This window comes from Neopelma chrysocephalum, unplaced genomic scaffold, assembly GCF_003984885.1.
Source record: "Neopelma chrysocephalum unplaced genomic scaffold, ASM398488v2 Primary Assembly neopelma1_147, whole genome shotgun sequence".
In the NCBI taxonomy this organism is placed as follows: Eukaryota; Metazoa; Chordata; class Aves; order Passeriformes; family Pipridae; genus Neopelma; species Neopelma chrysocephalum.
This window is the reverse complement of record NW_020897809.1, coordinates 11,201,337-11,222,445: the sequence shown is the minus strand read 5'-3', so window position 1 is coordinate 11,222,445 and position 21,109 is coordinate 11,201,337. Positions and strand designations below refer to the sequence as shown.

Genomic DNA, 21,109 nt, shown 5'->3' with positions numbered 1-21,109 from the left:
TTGCAGAAGATCTCTCTGAGCCTGTGCACAGTGAGGCTTCAGACAGGCAGCAAAGTCACTGGCGTTGTTGCCAGTGGTCAAGTGGCCGCTTGCCTCCCTGCAAAGCCGCCAGGGAGTTAATTCCTATCCAGTCCTGCAGTAATTTCTCCCTAGTTTTTCCGCAGTTCCTCTATAACGTTGGGAAGAAAAATACCTTCTGCCCTCGTTTTCCCTTTATTGTCCTCAAAAGCCCTGGCAGCTCTGGCTGTCACTGGAGGGCAGGATTTCACCCTACTGATGTCTTGCTCAGCCTCTCCCTGCTGTTTATTATCTCTTCTGCTGCTGCTGGTGTCCTTTGCAATGCAACAAAACTGTATCTTGATAGGCATTTTCCTGCAGCAGCACTGGGGATGCTGGAGAACAGTCTTCAAAGGCTGCTTGTCACCTTTGTGGCCAAATTGCTCTTGTTTCTGTGAATTGTATTCTTTTAGGACATAATGAAACCAATTAAGTGGAACAGGGATTGTTCTCTGCAAAACATCTGTCTCCTGAGTCAAGCTGCTGGCAGGCCAAGCCACTCCAGGGCAGTAGAAGAGGCTGTTGCAGCCCACAGAAGTCAAGACCCTTAACATGCACACCCAGAGCTGAGCAAGTTTTTCAGAAGCCTTTGACACCCCATTGTGCACAGCTAAAACCCCACAGGACAGTGCTGTGCCTTTGCCCTGTGTCTCACAGCTGCTGGAAGACAAGAGCCTTTGTGAGCTCACTTTGCCCGTGCTGAGGGGTCTCAGCCTGGCTGTGCTCCATGCTCCAGCCTCTGCTCCAGACTAGCTCCTGAGAGCAATCCTCTCTCATTGCAAGACACTTGCCTGTCTTCCAGGATGTGTTATTGTTAGCTAAAGAATTGCCTCTTGGCACCATTTCTTTTTTAAGCAATGGTTGCAGTGGGTCTCCAGGTTTGTTTTTCAGTGCCAGGGCAGGTGCTGAGCTGGCTGCGCATTCCTGGCACCGCCTGAGCTTGCACTTTTCTCCTCACAGTGTTTGGTCACCTGTGGAAAAGGGCACAAGCACCGCCAGACCTGGTGCCAGTTTGGAGAAGATCGATTAAATGACAGGTTTTGCGATCCCGAGACGAAGCCGGAGTCGGTGCAGACATGCCAGCAGCAGGAGTGTGCATCGTGGCAAGTGGGGCCGTGGGGCCAGGTACTGCAGAGCCCCGTGGGGCTCCGAGCCAGTGGGACCTGGGTGAGGGTGGCTGAGGCTGGGAGCTGCCCTTTCATCCAAATTCAGCAGCATAACTGTGCTAATTGATTTGCACACCAAAGCAGCCCTCTGGTCGCTTGGGTTCAGCGGATAGGCAGCAATAACAGTACCTGCCCTTTGTGCTAAATTTAATCTCTGTCATACTAAATTGGCCGTGATTTTCAAAAAAGGGGTTTCCAAGGTTACGCTCCTAAATCCATATTTAGGCATATAAATACATGGCCTAATTTTCACAGAAAAGCTGCCCCCATTGAATAACTTTGGTTGCTTTTAAATGTTTTCCAGTTTCTGGGTTGGTGAGGGGTTTTTTTCTGTTAAAATACAAGTTGCTCATTTCTCCCAGAGTGTTCTGGCATCTGCTTTTCCACAAAGCTGTTAGCTCTTGACTTAAAAAAACAGCAACAAACCCAGACCAGTTGTCCCAGTCAGACATATTTCCCATCAGCAAAATTATTAATTAGCTGCTCGTGCTACCGTGGGGCTGAACAACCAGTTTTAAAGAAGGATATCATGCAGGTTCTACCCCAGACTCTGATTCTAATGTGTGCAGCAAAGTAAATACTTTCAATGCTCACACCTTCATTCCCGAGGAAGCAAGTGAAGCGTGTGAGGCACTGGTGGGCGCAGAGAGTTAAAACTTTGACCTAATTTAAAGCTGAAATGCATGAAGTGGAGAGAAAGCAGAAGGGAAGTTGTGTTTTATTTTTGCTGCTCTTGCTGCGTGCCTAAATACAGACTGGACTGATTAATACTTTCTAACCGAAGCAGCTACTCAGACCCAGCACTTTTTTCTCCCATCTCTCCTCTCCCAGTGCACAGTGACTTGTGGCCAAGGCTACCAGATGAGAGCAGTGAAGTGTGTTGTGGGCACCTACGTGTCAGTGGTGGATGATAATGAGTGTAACGCTGCAACCAGGCCAACAGATACCCAGGTAAATCCTGCTGCCCTGTCTCCATCTTTTGCCAGCGTGCCCATGGAGGCATCCAGGCTGTAGCGTCAGGGGACACTTTTCTGCAGCAAAGCCTTGCCCTGAACACCAGCCCATGCAGGGCAGTGCTTTGGTCTCCTACATGGCTGTTGGAAAGGTGCAGCCCAGCACCCTGCTTTGGTAGAAGTGGGACAGAGAAGCCATAATCAGGGAATTCCCATCCAGACTCTCTCCATGTGTGCTTGACCTCACACTCTGAAGCACCAAATTGCCAAAAAGGCAATGGACAACTTGTTATGAGGGCATCGGGACTTCATGGGGTGAAGACTAATTACCTTTGCTTATGGTTTATGTCCCCGGAGCTCTAGCCATAGGATGAGATGTGAGAGGGGCCGTTCAGATGCAGAGCTAAAGCTGGTCTCTAGGAGCTCATGAGCTAAAGTAGCCACAGTGGATGAATATGGGAAAACAACCAGAGACCATAAGGTTGAGACAGTATTCACTGGCCTCAGAGGCTGTGGTCTCAGACACAGCAGACACCTCCTTTGGCTTGCATGGAGATGAGGATACCTGGCTGCAGTCTGGGCTCACGTGGCTGCAGGACTTTTGCTGTGTGATACAAATGATGGTGAGGGGATATAATTTCTTGCCTGCCGCGTGTGACATGGTAGTGTTTGTGGCAGCTACAATTCCAGGGACATCCTCCCTGGCTAGATAAATTGAGAAATGTTGTACAAATTGCAAATTTGCTGAAGAGGCTTTCCATGCTGTGCACTTGGAAGCGAACATATGAATTCCCCTTTCAAGCAGAGGATGTGTCCAAGGTGTCCGAAGGAGTTGAATAAAACAGAACATTACTATCTATCTGTCACAGGAGAGTCATAGTGCTGATGCCCTGCCCAGCTTCAGTCCTGCATGACCTCGCAGAGTTTAACTGAGGCCACAACATTTGGGAAAGGGCTGTTTTTCCCATGTATGGAGACCAATTGCACTACAGTCAAGGGGTAACAAACCCACTTGTCATCAGCCATCATTTGGCATGCATGTCTCCAGTGTCAGTGAAATCACAACCATCCAGAACTCATGTATGCCGTTTGTCAGGAGCTGCGCTCTCCCTCACGGGGACAATCAGTATTAATTTCCTTTTTGGCAAGGGCTACTCATGGAGTAAAGTCATGGCTATTCATCATTTCTGTCACCAGACCTCCCAGGAGGCCCAGACAGGACCAGAGCCCTCCTGTGAGGCGCTGTACCAAGACTGAGCAGAATGACATGCCTGTCCCCAAACCCTCACATGCTTGGTGTGTGGTGAAGATCAGCACATGGATATAGGCGGTCTGGTGGGCTGCAGGGAATCAAAGGGCTGCAATCAGCAGCATAACCTTTATTGTGTGGGCTGCAGGTCTTGTGCTGAAGGAAGGGAGCTTTGAAGGGAGATAAAGTTGCTGCTTTGCAGATGTGTGTTCATACCAGAACTCTTAATGAACTTTCATCTTTTGCCTCAAAAACATCTGGTTTTAATGCGTGGAGATGGCACATGGTTATGGGGATCCCTGTTGTAGAATTCCTAATAAGTCAAAAGTCCACAGAGGGTTCTGCATATAAAGGCCTTGGGATGTTGATACCGAGTTTTGCTGATTCACCAAGAGGATGCAAGGAGGAAGCCTGCCTCCACACAGGCATGCAGGTCCCAGAGTTTCAAGATGTTGCATGTTATTCATAATTACGTTGAAGAGGAGGTGGTTTAAGGAAAACATCTGCAAATTCTTTATTTCCCACTTTTCCCTCATTTATTTCCTGCACAGGACTGTGAAATAGCTGTATGTCCTCCCCATCCAAATAGTCCCGAAGCCAAGAGATCCATATCAGGCATTCACAGGACACAGTGGAGATTTGGATCCTGGACACCGGTAAGCACGTGTCATAATACTTTCAGGATTATTTTACAGTAGACAGTATGATATTTTTAAGTGTATTTAAGCAACTTTTCATTCCAAAGTCCTTGCCATGTATATCAGGAAACTGCCTAGCAGAGTGCTTGTTGCTCTTCCCTAGTGCTCCGCAACATGTGGGAAGGGTACCCGGATGAGATACGTCAGCTGTCGGGATGACCAGGGCTCTGTGGCCGACGAGTCAGCTTGTTTCCACCTTCCAAAGCCATCAGCCACAGAAATGTGCACCGTGACACCATGTGGGCAGTGGAAAGCCTTGGAGTGGAGCTCTGTAAGCATCACGCTGTCTCTGGCAGGACAGCCTTATAGACCTCACTGCTGGAAATGTGCTTCATTAATCTGTCACACTTGCGCTTTTATAAGTGAGGATATTAAGGTTTTCTGCTGATTGTTGTTAGCAATAGTTGTCTTTCTGGTTTTCAAAGCTGGAAATGTGACTGTCTCCTTTTCCCACTGTAACGCAGTGCTCGGTGACTTGTGGTCAAGGTAAGGCAACGCGACAAGTGATCTGCGTCAATTACAGTGACCAGCTGGTGGATAGGAGTGAGTGTGACCCAGACGACCTCCCTGCCACCGAGCAAGACTGCTCCATGTCTCCTTGTCATCCAAACAGCCATGACTACGGCAGGCCCATCCACCCTTTCCTCTATCCGGATCATCGCCTGAAAGTGCACCCCGGGGGCAGCCCGAACCGAAACCGTGCGCATATACCGGGAGGCAATCAGTGGAGGATTGGCCCCTGGGGTGCTGTAAGTGCCCTGGTTTTCTTACTGCTGGGTTTTGCTGTTTGGTTTTGGTTTTCTTTCTGGACTAGTCCAGTCTTTCCTTATAGTCACTGTGCAGGGAAAAGAGGGACCCTTCTCCCCACTCTCTGATCTCTGCTCACAGAAGCAAGTACTGCAGTAGCACTCAGGCTTCACCTCTCAGCCTCTCACACCTCATATCTCCGAGGCTCTCTAGGCAGAAAGCTGAAAGCATCATTTTCCATGAGGCAAAGGCCAACCTCTGCTTCTTGGCCGTCTCCCGGGATGTTTACAGCTGTGCAGAGTTGTTGCCAAAGCACAGCAGAGCCTCAATGCCAGTTCCTCTCACTCCAACTAGTATGCAGTGCTTTAGCATGGAAGTCCCTAAAGGGAATTAAGCACAAATGAGATGTCAAACACTGCATTAAAGTCAGTGGGGATTACTCACCTGCTTAAAACTAGGCTGGTGTTTACTTTCTTTGCTTAGTCAGCACCTAAGTCATTGCGCTGCTATTAATAATAGCTGGGGTTTGAAGTTTAATAATGCCTGTTAGCTGTATTAAATTTCTAGCAGTGCATTCCCACGGTGCAAGGCACTGGGAAGGAGCTGGGAATGTACACTTATTCCTGGACTCAACGAAGCCGTGGGCAATTGTGTCTTGCAGTGCTCTAGCACATGTGCGGGGGGGTTCCAGCGGCGGGTCGTGGTGTGCCAGGATGAAAACGGATATACCGCAAATAACTGCGATGAGAAAAGCAAACCCATGGAGCAGAGATCGTGCGAATCTGGCCCCTGTCCGCAGTGGGCTTATGGCAACTGGGGAGAGGTGAGTGCACCATCCATCCTGGGCTCCCAGCACAGGGGATGACTTTCATTAGCGGGCGGCTGAAAAATGGAAGAAGAGAGGGATATTGTGGTGACATTTATTAGAAAGATTGGAACTTGAAAGGCAGCCTCTGATAAATGAGTGAGCCCTAGCAACTGCTTGGTGTTGTTCTCCTTTCCATTTGTCATGGGAAAATTTTCCTCCCGAGCAAAAGCAAATTCTACAAAGATGGAGATTTTTTTTTTAAGAGAAGCCTAGTTTAACATAAGGCCTCTTTTTTTAATAAAAACACTGCTCCCTTCTGAAAATTCATCTGAGATGAGCAATTGGAGGTGTAAACCTCCAGTATCTTGTTGGGTCTGGCAGGATCATGGTAGAGCAACATGAACAGCTTCAGGAAGAGAGAAGCTGAAACAGCTGATACCCCTTCTGAGTCTCACATGGCATTTGGGGGGAATTTGGCTGGAGTGGGTTCGTTGGGAACAGAAACAACCATTGGGCTCCTGAGGTGCTAATGCTTCGAGCAGCTGGTCAGCAGTATTTTTGCTGCCCCGACGGTGATTGCTCTGTCCTCTGCTGACTTGCAGTGCACGAAGCCATGCGGGGGAGGGACAAGAACACGGCTGGTGGTGTGCCAGCGCCCCAATGGAGAAAGGTTTACGGATCTGAGCTGTGAAATCCTTGACAAGCCACCGGACAGAGAGCAGTGCAATGTGCAGGACTGTCCTAGAGATGCTGCCTGGAGCGCTGGTCCTTGGAGCTCGGTACGACCATAAACTCTTTCTCTTTGTGAACCGTTTTGTGGATATCCCGTAACAACAGATTTAATTTGCTTCGAACCAAGGTGCTAATGCTTCATGTCTTAAAACTGCACTTAAAGAGGATTATTGACAATATATTCAGAATAACACCTGTTCAGGAAGGGCTTACATTAGAGGAGCTCAAGTCTTTTAATTTAAAAGGCACTTTCTGCTAAGTAGCCACCTTTGTCCATTTTATTACACCGTGCGAGCGCTGTGCCTTGTGAATCTTGGTTCTGAGGTCTTTGCATATGAATTTAAACCTGGCATTCAAGCAGTACATTGCCATTGAAGTTAAATTGTTCTGCTCTTTAATGGTAATACTGCTCTATACGCCTACTGGTTTACCAGTTGCGTGTTCTCTGCCAAAAGCAAGATGACTGGGTAGAATGTACTAAATTGCATCAATTCCCAGCTATGTACAAGTGTGTACAGATGTGTGTGCAAGTCCCTACCTGCCCACACATAGACCTATGTAGAAACGTGTGCATTCACACCTGTGATCTGATTTCTGTTCCTGTGTATATAATATGAGTGTGATGTACAGTGCAAAGGCACCTCTAAGCTATCCTCGTGCATTGCTCTGGTTCTGGAGAGTGATTGTCTAGCCTGACCTCCAGCTGCTGCTCTATCATTAAGTCAGCAAAGGATCAGCAAGGTGCTAGAAGGCTTAAAACCCTGAGAGTTTTCCAATAACAAAATAGTGTTTGGAGCAGAGGTGTCTTACACTGCTCCTTTGCTGCTGGAGGACTCTGCTACAGAGATGCTCTTATGAGGGCGGAGCAGCCCTGAACTGCAGGGTTGGGGTGCTATTTTGGGTGCCACAGCTTTGAAATTCTCCCTGCCCAGAGCAGCACCCTTTGCTCTGAGCCCTGCACCAAGGCAAGTGCCGCTTGGGGTGCTTCTGGAGTGCTGGAAACCACAGACCTGTCTGTTTTGGAGTGGCCTTTAAACAAATGTCAATCTTTATTGTGTATGTTGTTATAAAAGCAGTTGAAGAAGTTTTAAAAAAAAAATAATCTGACTCAAAAGCACTTTATAGGAATATCAAAAAGAGGCCTGTTTGTAATGTATTGAACTTCCTTAATTGTCACAGTTTGAAAAGTCATCTTGCCAAAACCACCTCTCATTCTGCGGGTGCTTTCAGTGACATGGATGCCTTCAGTATCCTCCTCTGTATTTTTATCATACCTCAGTGAGTTCTGCAATAGCCATAAAACTGCTGAACTGGTGTTTATCCGGTGCTTCACCAGTACAAGCAACAGTGCTATGAAATATTTCATTTGAGGTGCTAACGTGTCCCTTGTCCGCCGATCTGGCTGGTGCTACCCATGAGCGAGGGGAGGTAAGCAGAGCTGGCAACGTGTGCACTGGCTGCTCTGCAGGATTTACCAGCTGGGAGGTACTGCCAACCTTGGCTACCTGTGCTGGACCATTTGCAAGAACCAAAGGTGTGGACAGAGTTGTGTGGCATTCTGGTGTCACTCAGCCTCTTCACAGCTGTTTCAGGAGCAGGCTCCAGGTCTGTGCCTGCTCCTCGCTGTTGGAAAGGCAGGGTGCAGTCCTCTCGTTTGGTTTTGAGTTGTTTTCTTTTCACCCAGGAAAAAATTCCCTTGACTCAGTCATATTAACCTCGGTGGGTTGTCCTTTCTCGCTCTCCTGGGAGCGGGTGGGGTGTCAGGCAGACAGGTGGAGGGCAGGGACATCCTGTCCTGCCTGTGGTACCTCTTCCCAGCTGCCCACAGGGCTCACAGCCCTCGGCCTCCACATGGGAAGGGGCTGAGCCCCGATTGCTGCCACAAAGTGACTTGATTTTCCAGTCTTATTTACCGAGGTGTCCTTGGGCTCTGACCTAGGGGACCCCAGAGCTGTCTGAAGACTGAGAAGCATCTATGGGGTCCACAGGGCTTCGTGTCCCTCCAGCAGAACACTCCATGTGTATGTCTACCTCGTGCTACTACTGTAGGTAGTAACGGCCAAACTTTTTTCCTTTAGTGTGGTGTCACCTGGATTTGCTTTAGCTCTGCCATTGGTTGCAAACATCATCCTGTAGCTGTACATACTTCATCTGTTGAGATGGAGTGTCACTACCATATTTTCTTGGTCACTTTTGAAACAAGAGTATAGTATTAGCTGAAACTTTTCAGCAGTATGGATTTATGTATTTATGTAAAAGTGTATTTATTTTTCCAATATTGTTATTTAATTTTATATAAATGTTGCATACCTTTACGATGTCTAATGTTAATGTTGAACAGTGAAAATTAAAGACAAGTAGAATGTAATGAACAATGAATTTGTATAATGATTTCTTGAGTCTTTTGCTAAATTAAGATCATATACTTAGTTTTGGTAACTTTTGCTAAATTTTCTGAAATGGTACTGCAACGTTCCATTTTTTACTGGCTTTTCTTTTACTTGCTTTGTTCTCCAACAGAAATTGTTATTTTCAACAATTAAACACAGTTAAAATGGTATGAATTACGAAGTTTGGATAACTAATTTCTCACAAGCATCTGACTGGCTTAGCTTTACTCAAGTTTCAGTGAAATTAGTACTATAAAATACATACAAATTAAAGCAGAGGGAGTCTGAAGAGTCCAACCCACAGTCCTTGGGCAGAATTCCACTGGCTAAATCCAGGTTGGGAAGAGATAATTAAATGGATAAACAGATTGTGTGTTTAAATGATAATTTTATAAAAGGAGACTGGTGAGATGTCATGTCATTATAATGTATGTTCAAAGAGGACTAAGAGGAGGTGACACTTTTATTTCCTTGCTTATTTAAGAACATGTATTTACACACTACAGAATTGTACACCATGTGATAGAACTGACCTTTTTATTAAAACCATGCTTTAGAAAACATGCACAGATTGTCACCAGAATAGAGAGTGTTTTTTCTCCTCTGAATGCCTTATGGTATGAACACAGATCTCCATACACACTCTTGAATATCGAGAGGAAATCTTGCCATGTTCTCCAGAATGAGGGAGATGTTCACAGAGAGAATAGCCCATCACTTCACTTGAAACCCAAGTCTGGTTTTTAACATATATACCCGTATATATATATCACATATGTAAAATATACCCATAACCTCACTTAAAACACTTCTCTTGGAGCAGATTTGTTCCTTGCAATAATCTCTGAAATTCTAAGTTTACCTTAATATCCAACTGTATCCTGATACAATTTATGAATAATGCTGAATTAACTTGGTGTGGGTTTTTCATTCTTTCTGAGTTAGGAAATGGGCACAGATAAGGTAAAACAATTATATCTCACAGCACCCTGGTTCAGTTGGGTGACTCATTTGGGCTTCACCGCGCTGGGACAGCGATCATTTGACTTTGAACTGTGTAAAACAGGTGGGTGGGTTTTTAGATTTTTTTTTTCCTAAAAAGTAGTATAATTTTAAAAGTAGTCTGATTTTTCAAGTAGTTGTCACTCTTGGGTATCTAAAGTTTGAGCTGCTGATGCGATGGTTGTGTAGCTCTGACTGCCTGCAGAACAGCAGTGTGTCCTTCCCAGCTTCTCCCATAGGCAGAGGTGCTGGAATCACAGTCTTTGAGGGCCTTTTGCTCTAATGAAGAATTGGAAGCTTAGTGTAAAATAATTAGAACATTAGCTGGCTAAGCTCCAAACTCTATTGTGGATGTGAATTCAGGTTTGGGCTGGGACAGCATTGCTGTATCCCCTTGGCAGGAAGCTGGTGGCATTGATGGCTTTGCAGGGCTCTTTGGCTGCACTCAGAGACATGGTAGCAGCAAAGGGGCTCTGAGCTGGGTGGGAAGTGGGAGAACTGCCTGGCCAACATCTGTTTCAGGCAGCTGGCGCTCAGGAATTTTAATCTTAACATTGGTGTCAGTGGAAACTTCAGGTTATTTGTATTTAATTCTGTCAAAGCCCCAACATGTTGTTTACAAAATGCCTTCCCCATGCAGCTGGCTGAAAATAGGCTGTTCAACAGCAATATTCTCCGTGTCATTATTCTGATAATGTTCTTAGCAGGCAGGATGTCAGCTCTTGCTAAGACAGAAGTGATAACCAGGGACAGATTTGGTTGCAAGTGTATATAACTCTGCTGTTGTCTTCCTCTCTTCTGCAGAAAATGAATTTGCTGTGACAGCAGCACTACTAAGCTGCTGTGTGATTCTTTACACATGTTTTGCAATAACAAAGCCATCCTTGAAAATGAAGTGATAGGCACACTAAACTCTCCAGTCACTCAGTGATTCATATTGCTTTTTCTGTCCTTCATTCATACGATGAAGGTTTGGGCTCCAAGACTGCAGCAGCAAGTCTGTATTTCTCTGTAGTGCCAGGTATTATCAGAAAACTAATAAAAACAGTCCTACCCTGGGAGCCTGTGGGGGAAGGACAAATGTTGCTGCAGCAGAGGACGGCTGCACATATAGCCCCAGCACCCATAACCCAGGCAGAGGGATGCAATGGGTGACTTGCATGCCTTCAGAAAGCAAGTAGAAACAGATTTAATAAAGCTGATCCTGAGCAAAATGAGAGGTTGGTAGCCCATGGATATCCCCAGACATCTGTCTGAAGCTGTCTCTGTCTCAGAGCTGTTTACTGTGTGCTTAGGCTGGCCCACCAAGGCTGTTGTCCCTCTTGGGTTCCTGGCTGCCTCCCTCTAGGATCTCGCAGACCGACTGACTCCAGGGACTGCCGGTTCACTGTGCTGATGAAAGGCAAGAAGTTGTCTGCTTTGGTTCCCTAGTCAAAAATAGGCCTCTGACAGTGCAGCCCTCTCTGTTTTTGTTTATAAAAGCAAACCAGACCCTTTCCTGTACTCCCTGCAGTGTGACACTCATCCAGAGCATCCCACCACCAGTGCCCACCTTCAGCCAACCTCCAAAACTGCACATCCCTGGGCCATTACTGGGAATTCACCAATTTGCTGCCTTGTGCCCTTCTCAGAGCTTGTCCCAGAGGGTAAATGCAGTTGGGGTTTTTGTGTGAAGCGTTTGCCTGTTGCTCCTCTGAGGCTCATGCATCTCTTTCCTCAGCTCAGTGCCCGCTGTTCCTGTTAAGGCTCAGACCCACAGCTGATGGCTCCAAGCCAATCACAGGTGGGTGAAGCCAGTGGTACCCAGCTGCCTGGCAGGGGAACATCCCTTTATTCCTCTCTTGCTGCCCCAAAATCTCCCATTTTTATTTTCCTTTCCATTTTTACTTTTTGTCTGCCATCACCATCTTTCACCAATACTTCTCTTTCTCCTTAAAAAGGAGAACTATATAGGTGTACTTTTTCTGTCAGTTCTTTGTCTCCTGTTTGCGAGTGTTGATGCTCCATGAGCAGGAAAACAACCATGGAATTCTGTCTGCTAACCTGCAGGTGAGGGACCACCCTGGGACACTGTGTGCTTGACACTGAGCCAACCCTGTAGTGATTTTTCTGGATCCACCCTTCCAAGGACTGATTTCCTGCAACTTAAAGCTCAGCTGTTGCAATCCAAACTCCTCCCTTGAAAGCCCCTATTGGCCCTTGCACCCCTCATCATCTGACCTGGTGATTAAATCGAGAGTCTTTTAGCCTGACGGAGAAGTAAAAGGACTGGGCAGCAGTGTCCTCTCTAACCTCCCTAATCCAGTGACTAAATGCTGGGAAATGAGCTGCAGAGAATCTCATCTGCTCTCCTTCATTAGCCTCTCCTGTTGCTACTGCCAGGACAGACATGAGCTGGGCCAGTGGTTAGACTCAGGAAGGTTACTTTCTTCAAAATCTTCTCTTCCCTCTGTCCCCAGATGGTGCATCTTTTGCATAAGTTCCTCAGTGCACCTTCCTACTCAGAGCAGGTAACTCCATTAGTATTCACTAATGTTTCTTACCGTGCTTCTGTCCAACCCATGCTTCTGTCCTAACACTGTAAAATGCTTCTCTCCTCCCAGAGAAGTGCAGTGGCTGTTTGGCTGCACTTGATGTGCCTCTGTGCCTTTTTACACCTCCCCTTACACGTTTTCTCAGCTAAATGGTCATTTTCTAGGCTGTGCATGGCTGGCTTGAACTCAAACAAGTGGTGGGGCTGCTGTTCAGCGATGACTGGTCTCTATGTCATGGGTGGCCCATCTGTGGTTGCTGGCTCCATAAGGCCTGCAGACCTCCTATACCTGCACCTCTGAACATGCTCACACCCAGGAGAAATAAAGCAATACTTAAAGTGGCAATTGCTGGGAACATTTCTCTCCCAAAGCACTGGCTCTGAGCGCAGGAATCACACTGTGTGTTAGGCTGCAGGGGACACTTTGGAACAGTAACACACTTTTCAAGGATGAGCTGTGAAGTTCAGCATCTTCAGGCAGATCCCTGAGCTGGGCCTTGAGAAGTCTGTGTGCAGTGTTGCTCATTTTTCAGTCATGCTGTATACCCCTCACTGCAATAATTGCTGTTGCTCAGATGCTAGGGATTTAGAAACAAGGATGTGTAATGATGAGGGACACCAAGCACAAAGAGGTTTACTATGTTTCTAACTTTCCTTGTGACTGATTTGTGCAGTTATTAAGGGAAAATGTTGTAGTCAGTCCTGTTCCAGAGGCACTTAATTTTCTATTCATGTTTTAATTTTATTAGCTCACAGGGGAGGTGAGTGAGCCAGTAGCATGGATGAAAATCTGTCTGATGCCCAAGACCCTGTGCAGGCTGACAGTATCCCTACTGCATTAAGCCAAGATTTTTCTTTATAAAACTGGGAAATAAGCTGCAGCCCAGTGCTCCTACGCCCCCCCCCCAGTGTGATGCACACCTGTGAAACAGGGCTAACAATCCTTGGAGAGCTCTTTACTTTGTGTTTCACTCCATCCAACATGGAGAAATTCTATTCTTGAATGGAACATCTAAATGGCATTATAATACAGCTGTTCACTAAAAATATGAAGTGCCAGTTAGCCGAGGCGCCTTGCTGCTTCAATTGGTACTGTCCTAGAAGTGCCACAGCATGGAAAATAGGCTTCATCAGTGCCTTCCACATCCCATTATGCTGGTGTCCTTGGGTAGCTCACACATCTCCTAATTTGAGGAAATGCCATGTAACACCTCCCCCCCGGAGAGACCTGCAGTGGCTGTAAGGGAGCTTTTGCTTTTTTGTTGCCTAAGGTAAATAGTGTGGAGCAGGGCAGGGATGCAGCTTTTAGGGCAGCTCTGTGTGCTCACAGCCCTGCTGATTTCTATACCTGGTGAAGTCTTTGTATATGGTGTAGCAACAGGGCAGGGGAAAGGGCGGGGGGAGAAGGTGCTGCTTACTAGGTGGATGCTGCAGGAGAGGAGGATTCATGGCTTCTCTTGCTGCAGTTACCTCTTTTTTCCCCATATATCTTGTGAGGTTTCCAAGCCCGGGGAAATTATGTTATTGACTTTGGCGCTCAGGGCTTTAAATCTTGAAGAAGTTAAAGAGGCCAAGAGCATCCTTTCTGCTGGGCAATCTGTGCTGGAGGAATGGGCTCCAGGCACACCAGCCTCTTCCCTCTGCTGCAGCAACACATCAAGTTGGACCTTTTTCTTTGAGAAATTTTCCTTTTTTTTCCTGTTTGTATTTTTTTTCTTCACGTGTTAAGAGACATCATCCAAGGTCACTCACCAGTCCCTGCAGCTGGGTTTGGCAGTGGCAAGGTGAAGATTTAGTGGATTGTGTTATTTCTCCTTTTTGCAAATAATCACTTGGGAAGCTCTGCTCAGAGCCAGGAACAGAGCTGTGGAGGATGGAGACCCTGAGTGCACTGGAGGGACAGGGCAGGCCAGCATGGATATTCTCACTCACCTGTGCCTGGGGCAAGGAGTGATCCTGGGGACAATGGGGCAAACCCTGCTCTTGTGCACACCAAGGGCTGTAATGCAGCTCCTCCAGACACTTCCACAGGGGTTCTGGACAATGTTTACAAACATACTCCGACTACACCTTCCAAAATCCCTAATGTTTGTGTCTTTTTTTTTTTTTTTTTTTTAATTGTCCCGTTTCTCTGGGGAGTCAGCATGGATTGAACATTCCCAAAGCCTCCTTCAAACTGTAGTGTGGTGCTTTAGTGTGTTTTGCTCAGGTCTCTGGTCCATTTGCCCTCCTTTGAATGTAGAGACCCCCCTTCCCTTTTAAATATACAAAAATCACATGTATTTTCTGGCCATGTACCAGCTAAAATCACCATGACCGTACGTTCTTGGGTGCCTTGAGGTGTGGCTCTGTAGTTTGTCCGGAAAGGAAAGCCAAGTTGGGTGACTCCTGCCCTGCACACATGTTGCTACCCCACAGACACGGAGTTCTCACTGTGCTGATGCAGCCAGGTGTGAGACCACACTAAAACAGAGCAGTGGAAGGAACAGGGCTTCAAAGTAGCAATAAATATTTCCTAAATATCAACTGCTGCACCCTTGCTTTCAGCCTGTTGCTTCTCCCACTGAAGCCAAGGGAGTTACCTGCCAAAATTTGTAGCTGTTGTGAAGCTAATTTGGTTTGGGTGCCACAATGCCTCTGTTGCTAGATAGGTTCAGGCATATTAAGACTTCTAGTAAAGGTTCAGCTGGTGAGGAAGGGTTCAGGCTTGCCTTGGTGGTGTGTCTGCTGATGTCCTTTGTGCTTAAGAGACTTCAGAAGCACAGAAGTCACAGGGCAGTGGTTTCAGCCTCTGATAGGAGCAGTGTAAGTTGTAGTAAGAGCTGACATAGACTAATATGGTGCTGAAAGGTAACTATGAGGGTGCCTAGTTGGGCTCTGCTCATAGTTGGAGAAGTTTGCTGACATCCAGGAGCACAGCCCTCATGGAAAGGGGGTGTAAAGCATCATAAGGTGCTGTTGCTTTTCTGCTTTATCTCATCCAGCACATGTTTTGTCTCAGATTGTTGGAAAGGATGAACCATGGCTTACTTATGAGTGCTTGCTTTCCATATAATACTTAATGTGGGGAAATCTAAATCTACAAGGATTGATTTTAATTTCCTCCAAAAGGTTGCTCCTGGCAGAATCTGATAAAGCCATTTTTGGTCTTAATTCTTCCCAGCCCCCAGCCCTGCTGTTGGTGAGCTATCGGAGCATACCTATCTTTGGGAATTCATTTGGTGATCACCACAGCTTGCATTCATTATCTCAAATACCTCCCATATCGTCGGCTGATGCAAGGTGGGCCTGAAAAGTGGTCTGACAGCATTTTCTGAAACTTTTTACTTCTGGGGGGAGAGTGTTCCCAGGTTCTTGCTGGGGATATATATGCCTTTCTGCCCTGTGTTGATCTTCCCTTGAATGCACAGCTTACAAGAAGCAGAGTCATTCCATTTCTTCTTGGTTGCTCTGTGCTGCCTCTTTCTTCTCACCAAGGTTTGCTCATTTGTGCCCAGGGCTGTGGAGTCCTTTCGGTGCTGGACTGACCTCGTTCCCAGACCTCAGCCTGGCAGCAGCACGGCCACAGCATGAGCTCCCAGTGCAGAAGAGCAGGTCATGGTCTCTGGCAAGAGGCTCAGAAACTGGCCCCAACCAGCCTGAAATTCTGTACAAATTTTTAAGAGCTTTTGGGCTACATACTCTGTTTTTTTTCCTGCTACAAGCCCAGTGAATCAAATAGCAGCCTTTCTATTTTAGAGAGGTCTTAATGAACACTATGTACCCTCATCTTCCAAATGATCAGAGTAGGAAATGCAGCAAGGGTTGTTTTAAAGCAATTTGCACGTACTTGGTAAAACAGAATAAGCGTCGTCATTCCTGAACTCTGAAACAGAAAACAAATTTTGTGTGGAAACAAAAACACAAGCTTTTCTGTGTGCTGGAGCAGAGCAAGGCATTGCAGGAGACATTTAGCATCGTGTTCTGACCTTTATGGAAACAGTTGATATGGAAATATTTTTGTCATATTTATTTAAACTATTTTCTTTCATTTATTTAAACTAGGCAGTATACTTATTTGAAAAAATCAGCAGCATGCCAATCTCTAGTTCTTGGCATGTTAACAACACTAATCATGCAATAAATATAAACCCCTCAAATCTGTGCTGAATGCTTTGATCCTAATGCTCTTAGGGAAGTCCTTTTGTTTTTGTTCTCTGCGGAAAGTACCAGGTGTGACTGTGGTGGGTTTAGGAGATAATAAAGATAATAACCAGAGGAAGGTCTGGTAGAGTTTTAGTGTGATGGCTATAGTTGATTTTCTGAAATAGTATTTCCTAATTATTTTATGTGCCACAAACATTTTGGTGGATTTTTAATAGAAACACCACAATGTGTTGTTTTCACACCCTCCTCCACGCCTGGCTGCCCTCCCAGGTTCTCCCAGGGGTGCTATTTGCTGTTGCGCCTCAATCACAGGCTGCAAACAGCCTTTCAGAGCAACGTTTTCCCACACAAGTGGAGGAAGAGGTGGGTGACCACAGGTATACCCAAGTGCACGTGATCCTTGACTCTAGGAAGCTGCTTAGTAAAAAAAAAAAATCAATACAGTACCTGGCTACACCTTCAGAGCTGCATCAGAGGCGCTTAAAACCAGTAGAAGTTTTTCTGTTGACTGCAAAGAGCCTTGGATGAGGCTGGTATTCCACCTGTCTGTCCCCGGCACTTGGAAGCATTTTTTATAGGGGGTGAGGGAAAGGAATCAAGAAAAAAAAAGAGAAATATGAAGGGAGTGGTTTTATCTGGTCTAGTCAAATGTTTGAAGGAAAGCATGGTCCAAGCTTACCTCACTGTGGCACTGCTATTGATGGGTACCTTAAGCAGCAGCAGCATTTGCAGTGACAAAGAGTCCTGATTGAAATGAAAAGTTCCTCCAGGGTCTCAAATAGATGAGACTGATGGTGGTAGCTAGGTGTAGCACTTCTCTGACTCACATGGCACTGAGATGAAGCCCACTATTAAATTATTCTTCGCATGTGGCTCACATATGCTTCATATCTACGTGCCAGATAAAAGCTGAAAATACCTGAGACGAATTAGATGGCAGTTATGAAGTAGACTCTTTGCAAAGGAATTTTTAGTCTCTGATACTTGTTACATTAGATTATCCAACCTTTCTTTTCTGTCAGTGCAAATGAGATCATAACTCAAATGTGCATGAAAGCAAACGTGTGGTTTAGATCTGAAAATGCACAGCTGCCTAACTTTGATTTATATTAAAGGCAGACATAGAAATGATTAATTCCAGCATCTTGGGAATTACATTTAAGTATTAACAAAATTAGGCAAATTATGCCTCAACCTCTGAGTGCACCAAGGTGTTCATGCAGACTTGTTGTTTGATCATGGGATCACAAGATAAATGTCAGAATCAGGCTCCACGCCACAGCTGAACATTTTGTAGATGGGGAATAATAATTTTGGAAATGACTAGCACCATATTATTTGTGATATCAAATATTTATCAACCAGCTTCAGGTCCTGAGAGATGTGCTTGCATTGTTGCACAGTGTGGTTAGTCTCCCTTTAGGATAAATAGTGGATCCAATGTATTCTTTAACCTAAGGAATGCTCTGGGCTGTACCAGGTCAGGATGTGGGGCAAGACAAGAGTCCTGATGAAGGCTGTAAATTTACTCTTTAGCATTGGCTGTCACAGTAAAGTGGCATCAACCTGCAAGGAGAGCACTTACAAAGGAGCACTTGAATTTTTTCCTAAGTATCAGTGTTGGTGTTTGGACCAAAGACAGCAAATGGATGAAAGTATTAGAAGTTTACAATTGGGTTTGGTAAGATTTGACATTTCCTTCTTACTGACATTCATTGCCTGGGAAGAGAATGAAAAAATTAACTTCAGATGAAATTTAAAGGCTTATTAAAATAAGATAACATTAGCTCGATCTTTTTTTCTCTTGATACTAAAGAAAAAAAAGGGAAGTTTATGGATATGGGTAACTTGTGGAAGTTTTATTTTATTACAAGGGACAGCATTTCCTCTATTTCTCAGTGCAAGATTGAATGTTGCTCGTTGGATTTTTTGGCCTATCCTGAAATTGGATCTGGGCTCAGGAGAACTCAGAGTCAGCCATCCCTGCCTCTCAGAGAAGCCCTGTTAATGGCTCTTAAACCCTACTGATCACAAGGGACCTCAGCCATCTTTCCTTAATCTGTAACACTCTGGCAGCAGGAAAACAACATTTTTCAGGGCATCATTTGTACAAGCTTTTAAGCAGCAACGTCTGATTTTAGGAGTTATATCCATTTCTCTCCACGCTGGTCTGACCTTTTCCATTTAGGAGCAAGTTACTGCTCTCGCTGGTTCTTTGTGGGCTGAATGAGTTGTAAGTAGGGCTGTAATATAAAATATTCACAGGTGTCATTGTATATGCCAATTTCTATTCTAGTGGATCTTCCAGAGCTGCTACACATATAAATTTTTTAGGTTTCAAATGTATTCATAGGCTGGGAAGAGCTTGAGCTGTAATATATTTCTTGGGAAATATGCTGATGGAGTGGCTCCAAAATGAAGGTAGAAGCCTCATTTCTGTGTGTTTCCTCCATTTTGAAAAGAAAACAGAACATTTTCTATGGAGAGATGGTTAAAACAGTGTGTTTGCACTCGAGGATTAAACCAGTATGCTTATGACATAGCATGTAATGAAGAAATTGAAGCTGAGTCTCTGGGTGCATCATGCTGAGTAAGAGGCTTGTTCTACACGAAACTGTCATATTAAATTCTTGTCGTGATTCCAGACCCCTTTGATTCCTAAATCTTTTGGAGGAGACTAATCTGAAATCAAAGTGAAGTTGCTTGGGGTTTGCATGCCAGAAGTGGTCACATTTGAAAAAGTTCAGTGAACCTGCAGAGGGAGGTTGAAATTAGTTGCTTCACTACAAAGCTTACAGCTAACATACCTGCTGGTTTGCTTTTTGCTTTGATTCTCCAGGCTCTGCCTTCTTGCCACCTTCTGAGTTGTTTTCAAAATGCATAAATCTTAAGGATGAGCATGTCCTGGTTTCGGTCTATTTAGTAAAAAGGAAAAAAAAGTCAGCCTACAATGGTAAAACAAACACAAGGCTTAGTACCAAGGACATGGAAAGGCTGCCCTTTTCTCTTCTGCCTTGTCTCTTGTGCAGTTATTTCCCTCTGTGAAGGTGCAGTATCACACTTTAGCCTCCTGATTTACCAACATTTGACATCCCTTTGTACCAAGGTAAATGGAAATGGTTCCTTTCAAGTTCTTCTAAGTAGATACTGAGGGCTCCTGCCTTGATCCCTGTAAGATGACTCTGCTCCTTTGAAACCACTGGAGCAATGCCAGGAATCCAGCCTGTTAGCCCTGCTGAATGTCAGCTGCTTTCTCTTGTTTTGATATTGGCATTTTTGGGGGCTCTGACCAAGACTACCATGGAATATTAAGTGTGATTGGTAGCATTTCCAGTGGTTAAATGCTGCCCTTCTGTACCCACCTCAAGCTTTTGTGTAGGCTGCCTGGGACCTGGGAAAGTGCTTTTTGGTCCAGTTGAAAGTGTGACTGTGTAGATAGCCCTATGTGAAAGATGATCTGTTGTTACTTTATATTTACAGTGTTCTGTCTCCTGTGGAAGGGGCCAAAAGCACCGCAGTGTGTACTGTCTGTCAAAGGAAGGGAGACATGTAGAAGAAGAGTATTGCAAACACCTTGCTAAGCCCAACGTGCAAAAGAAATGCAGAGGGGGCAGATGTCCGAAGTGGAAAGCAGGAGACTGGGGACAGGTGAGACACGTTGTGTACCCTTTTGCACCCTTTGATATTCTTCCTCCCTCAAATTGGTTAGAACTTGGTCTTCTGATCACTTCTGTCCTCTTGAATTATTAAAGGATAAAAGTTTTGAGCCAGATCCTGGCGTAAAATAGTGTAGCTTCATGGACAGCAGTGGAGTAGCACTCTTTTGTACCAACTGAAAACATGGAAACTTGCTTTTGGTGTCTATCTGAAAGTAAATTCCTTATTGTATATTTTAAGTTTCTGCTAGAAACATCATTAGTATATAATATGAAAGAGAATCTACTATTTATTCATGTTTTTAATATCATTATGTAAATATCACATCTCAAGCAAAATCTTCCTTAGTTTTGAGAAATCTGAAACTAATTTATTATCAGCTTCCTGAGAAAGCTTAAAGAATAATCAGAGCTGTTCATTAAAACTGCTTTTCACTCCCTTTGTTTCTTAACAAACTCATCACTTGATTTTCCTCATTAAAAAGTCAGACAGTGATGTATAGAGCAGAGTCTGCTGGAAATGAGAAAGTGCTTGGAGTTATTAAGCATCTTGCTTGCTGAAAGCATACCTTGAGTCCTTGTTTTCCTGAAAATAATGTCTTTGTCATCACCTTGAATCTGCTGCATCACATTTTTATCTCCCAACCTTGCTTTTCCCTCTACCTCATTAGTGTGCTAATCAGCGGAATTATTGAAAATCCCAGACTAAATGAACTGTTAACTTGTAAAACATCGTGTTCCCTTGCACTCTGTCTTCCAAATTAAGGTAGAAAACACCAGTTCTTGCTATATGCAAGTTCCCTGAAAGACAAACCATTAACATTGCTACAGACACACATGCAAATGTTAGGGCTGGGACAGCGTGCTGTTGTTTAATGTACACTATTTAAAAAGACAATAAACCCATTGAAGATCTTGATTGTTTTCAGACTCCTATTTTTTTTTCTCATGCTTACCTTTGAATTCATAGGA

The 21,109-nt window shown here is 45.0% G+C and overlaps 1 protein-coding gene across 6 annotated transcripts in view; it reads left to right on the top strand.

The window, feature by feature from the left end:
- Positions 1-21,109, top strand: part of ADAMTS9 (ADAM metallopeptidase with thrombospondin type 1 motif 9) — an 82,573-nt gene that overhangs the window by 39,929 nt on the left and 21,535 nt on the right. For all 6 annotated transcript variants that reach the window (XR_003536969.1, XM_027700638.1, XM_027700639.1 and 3 more), the window contains 8 exons: positions 1,018-1,182; positions 2,055-2,174; positions 3,977-4,081; positions 4,227-4,394; positions 4,588-4,872; positions 5,532-5,693; positions 6,281-6,457; positions 19,962-20,129. Coding sequence is in view for 5 of the 6 variants with exons in the window: in XM_027700638.1 (XP_027556439.1) it covers positions 1,018-1,182; positions 2,055-2,174; positions 3,977-4,081; positions 4,227-4,394; positions 4,588-4,872; positions 5,532-5,693; positions 6,281-6,457; positions 19,962-20,129 (1,350 nt within the window). In the remaining variant the exon portion in view is untranslated. The remainder of the gene's footprint in view (positions 1-1,017; positions 1,183-2,054; positions 2,175-3,976; positions 4,082-4,226; positions 4,395-4,587; positions 4,873-5,531; positions 5,694-6,280; positions 6,458-19,961; positions 20,130-21,109) is intronic.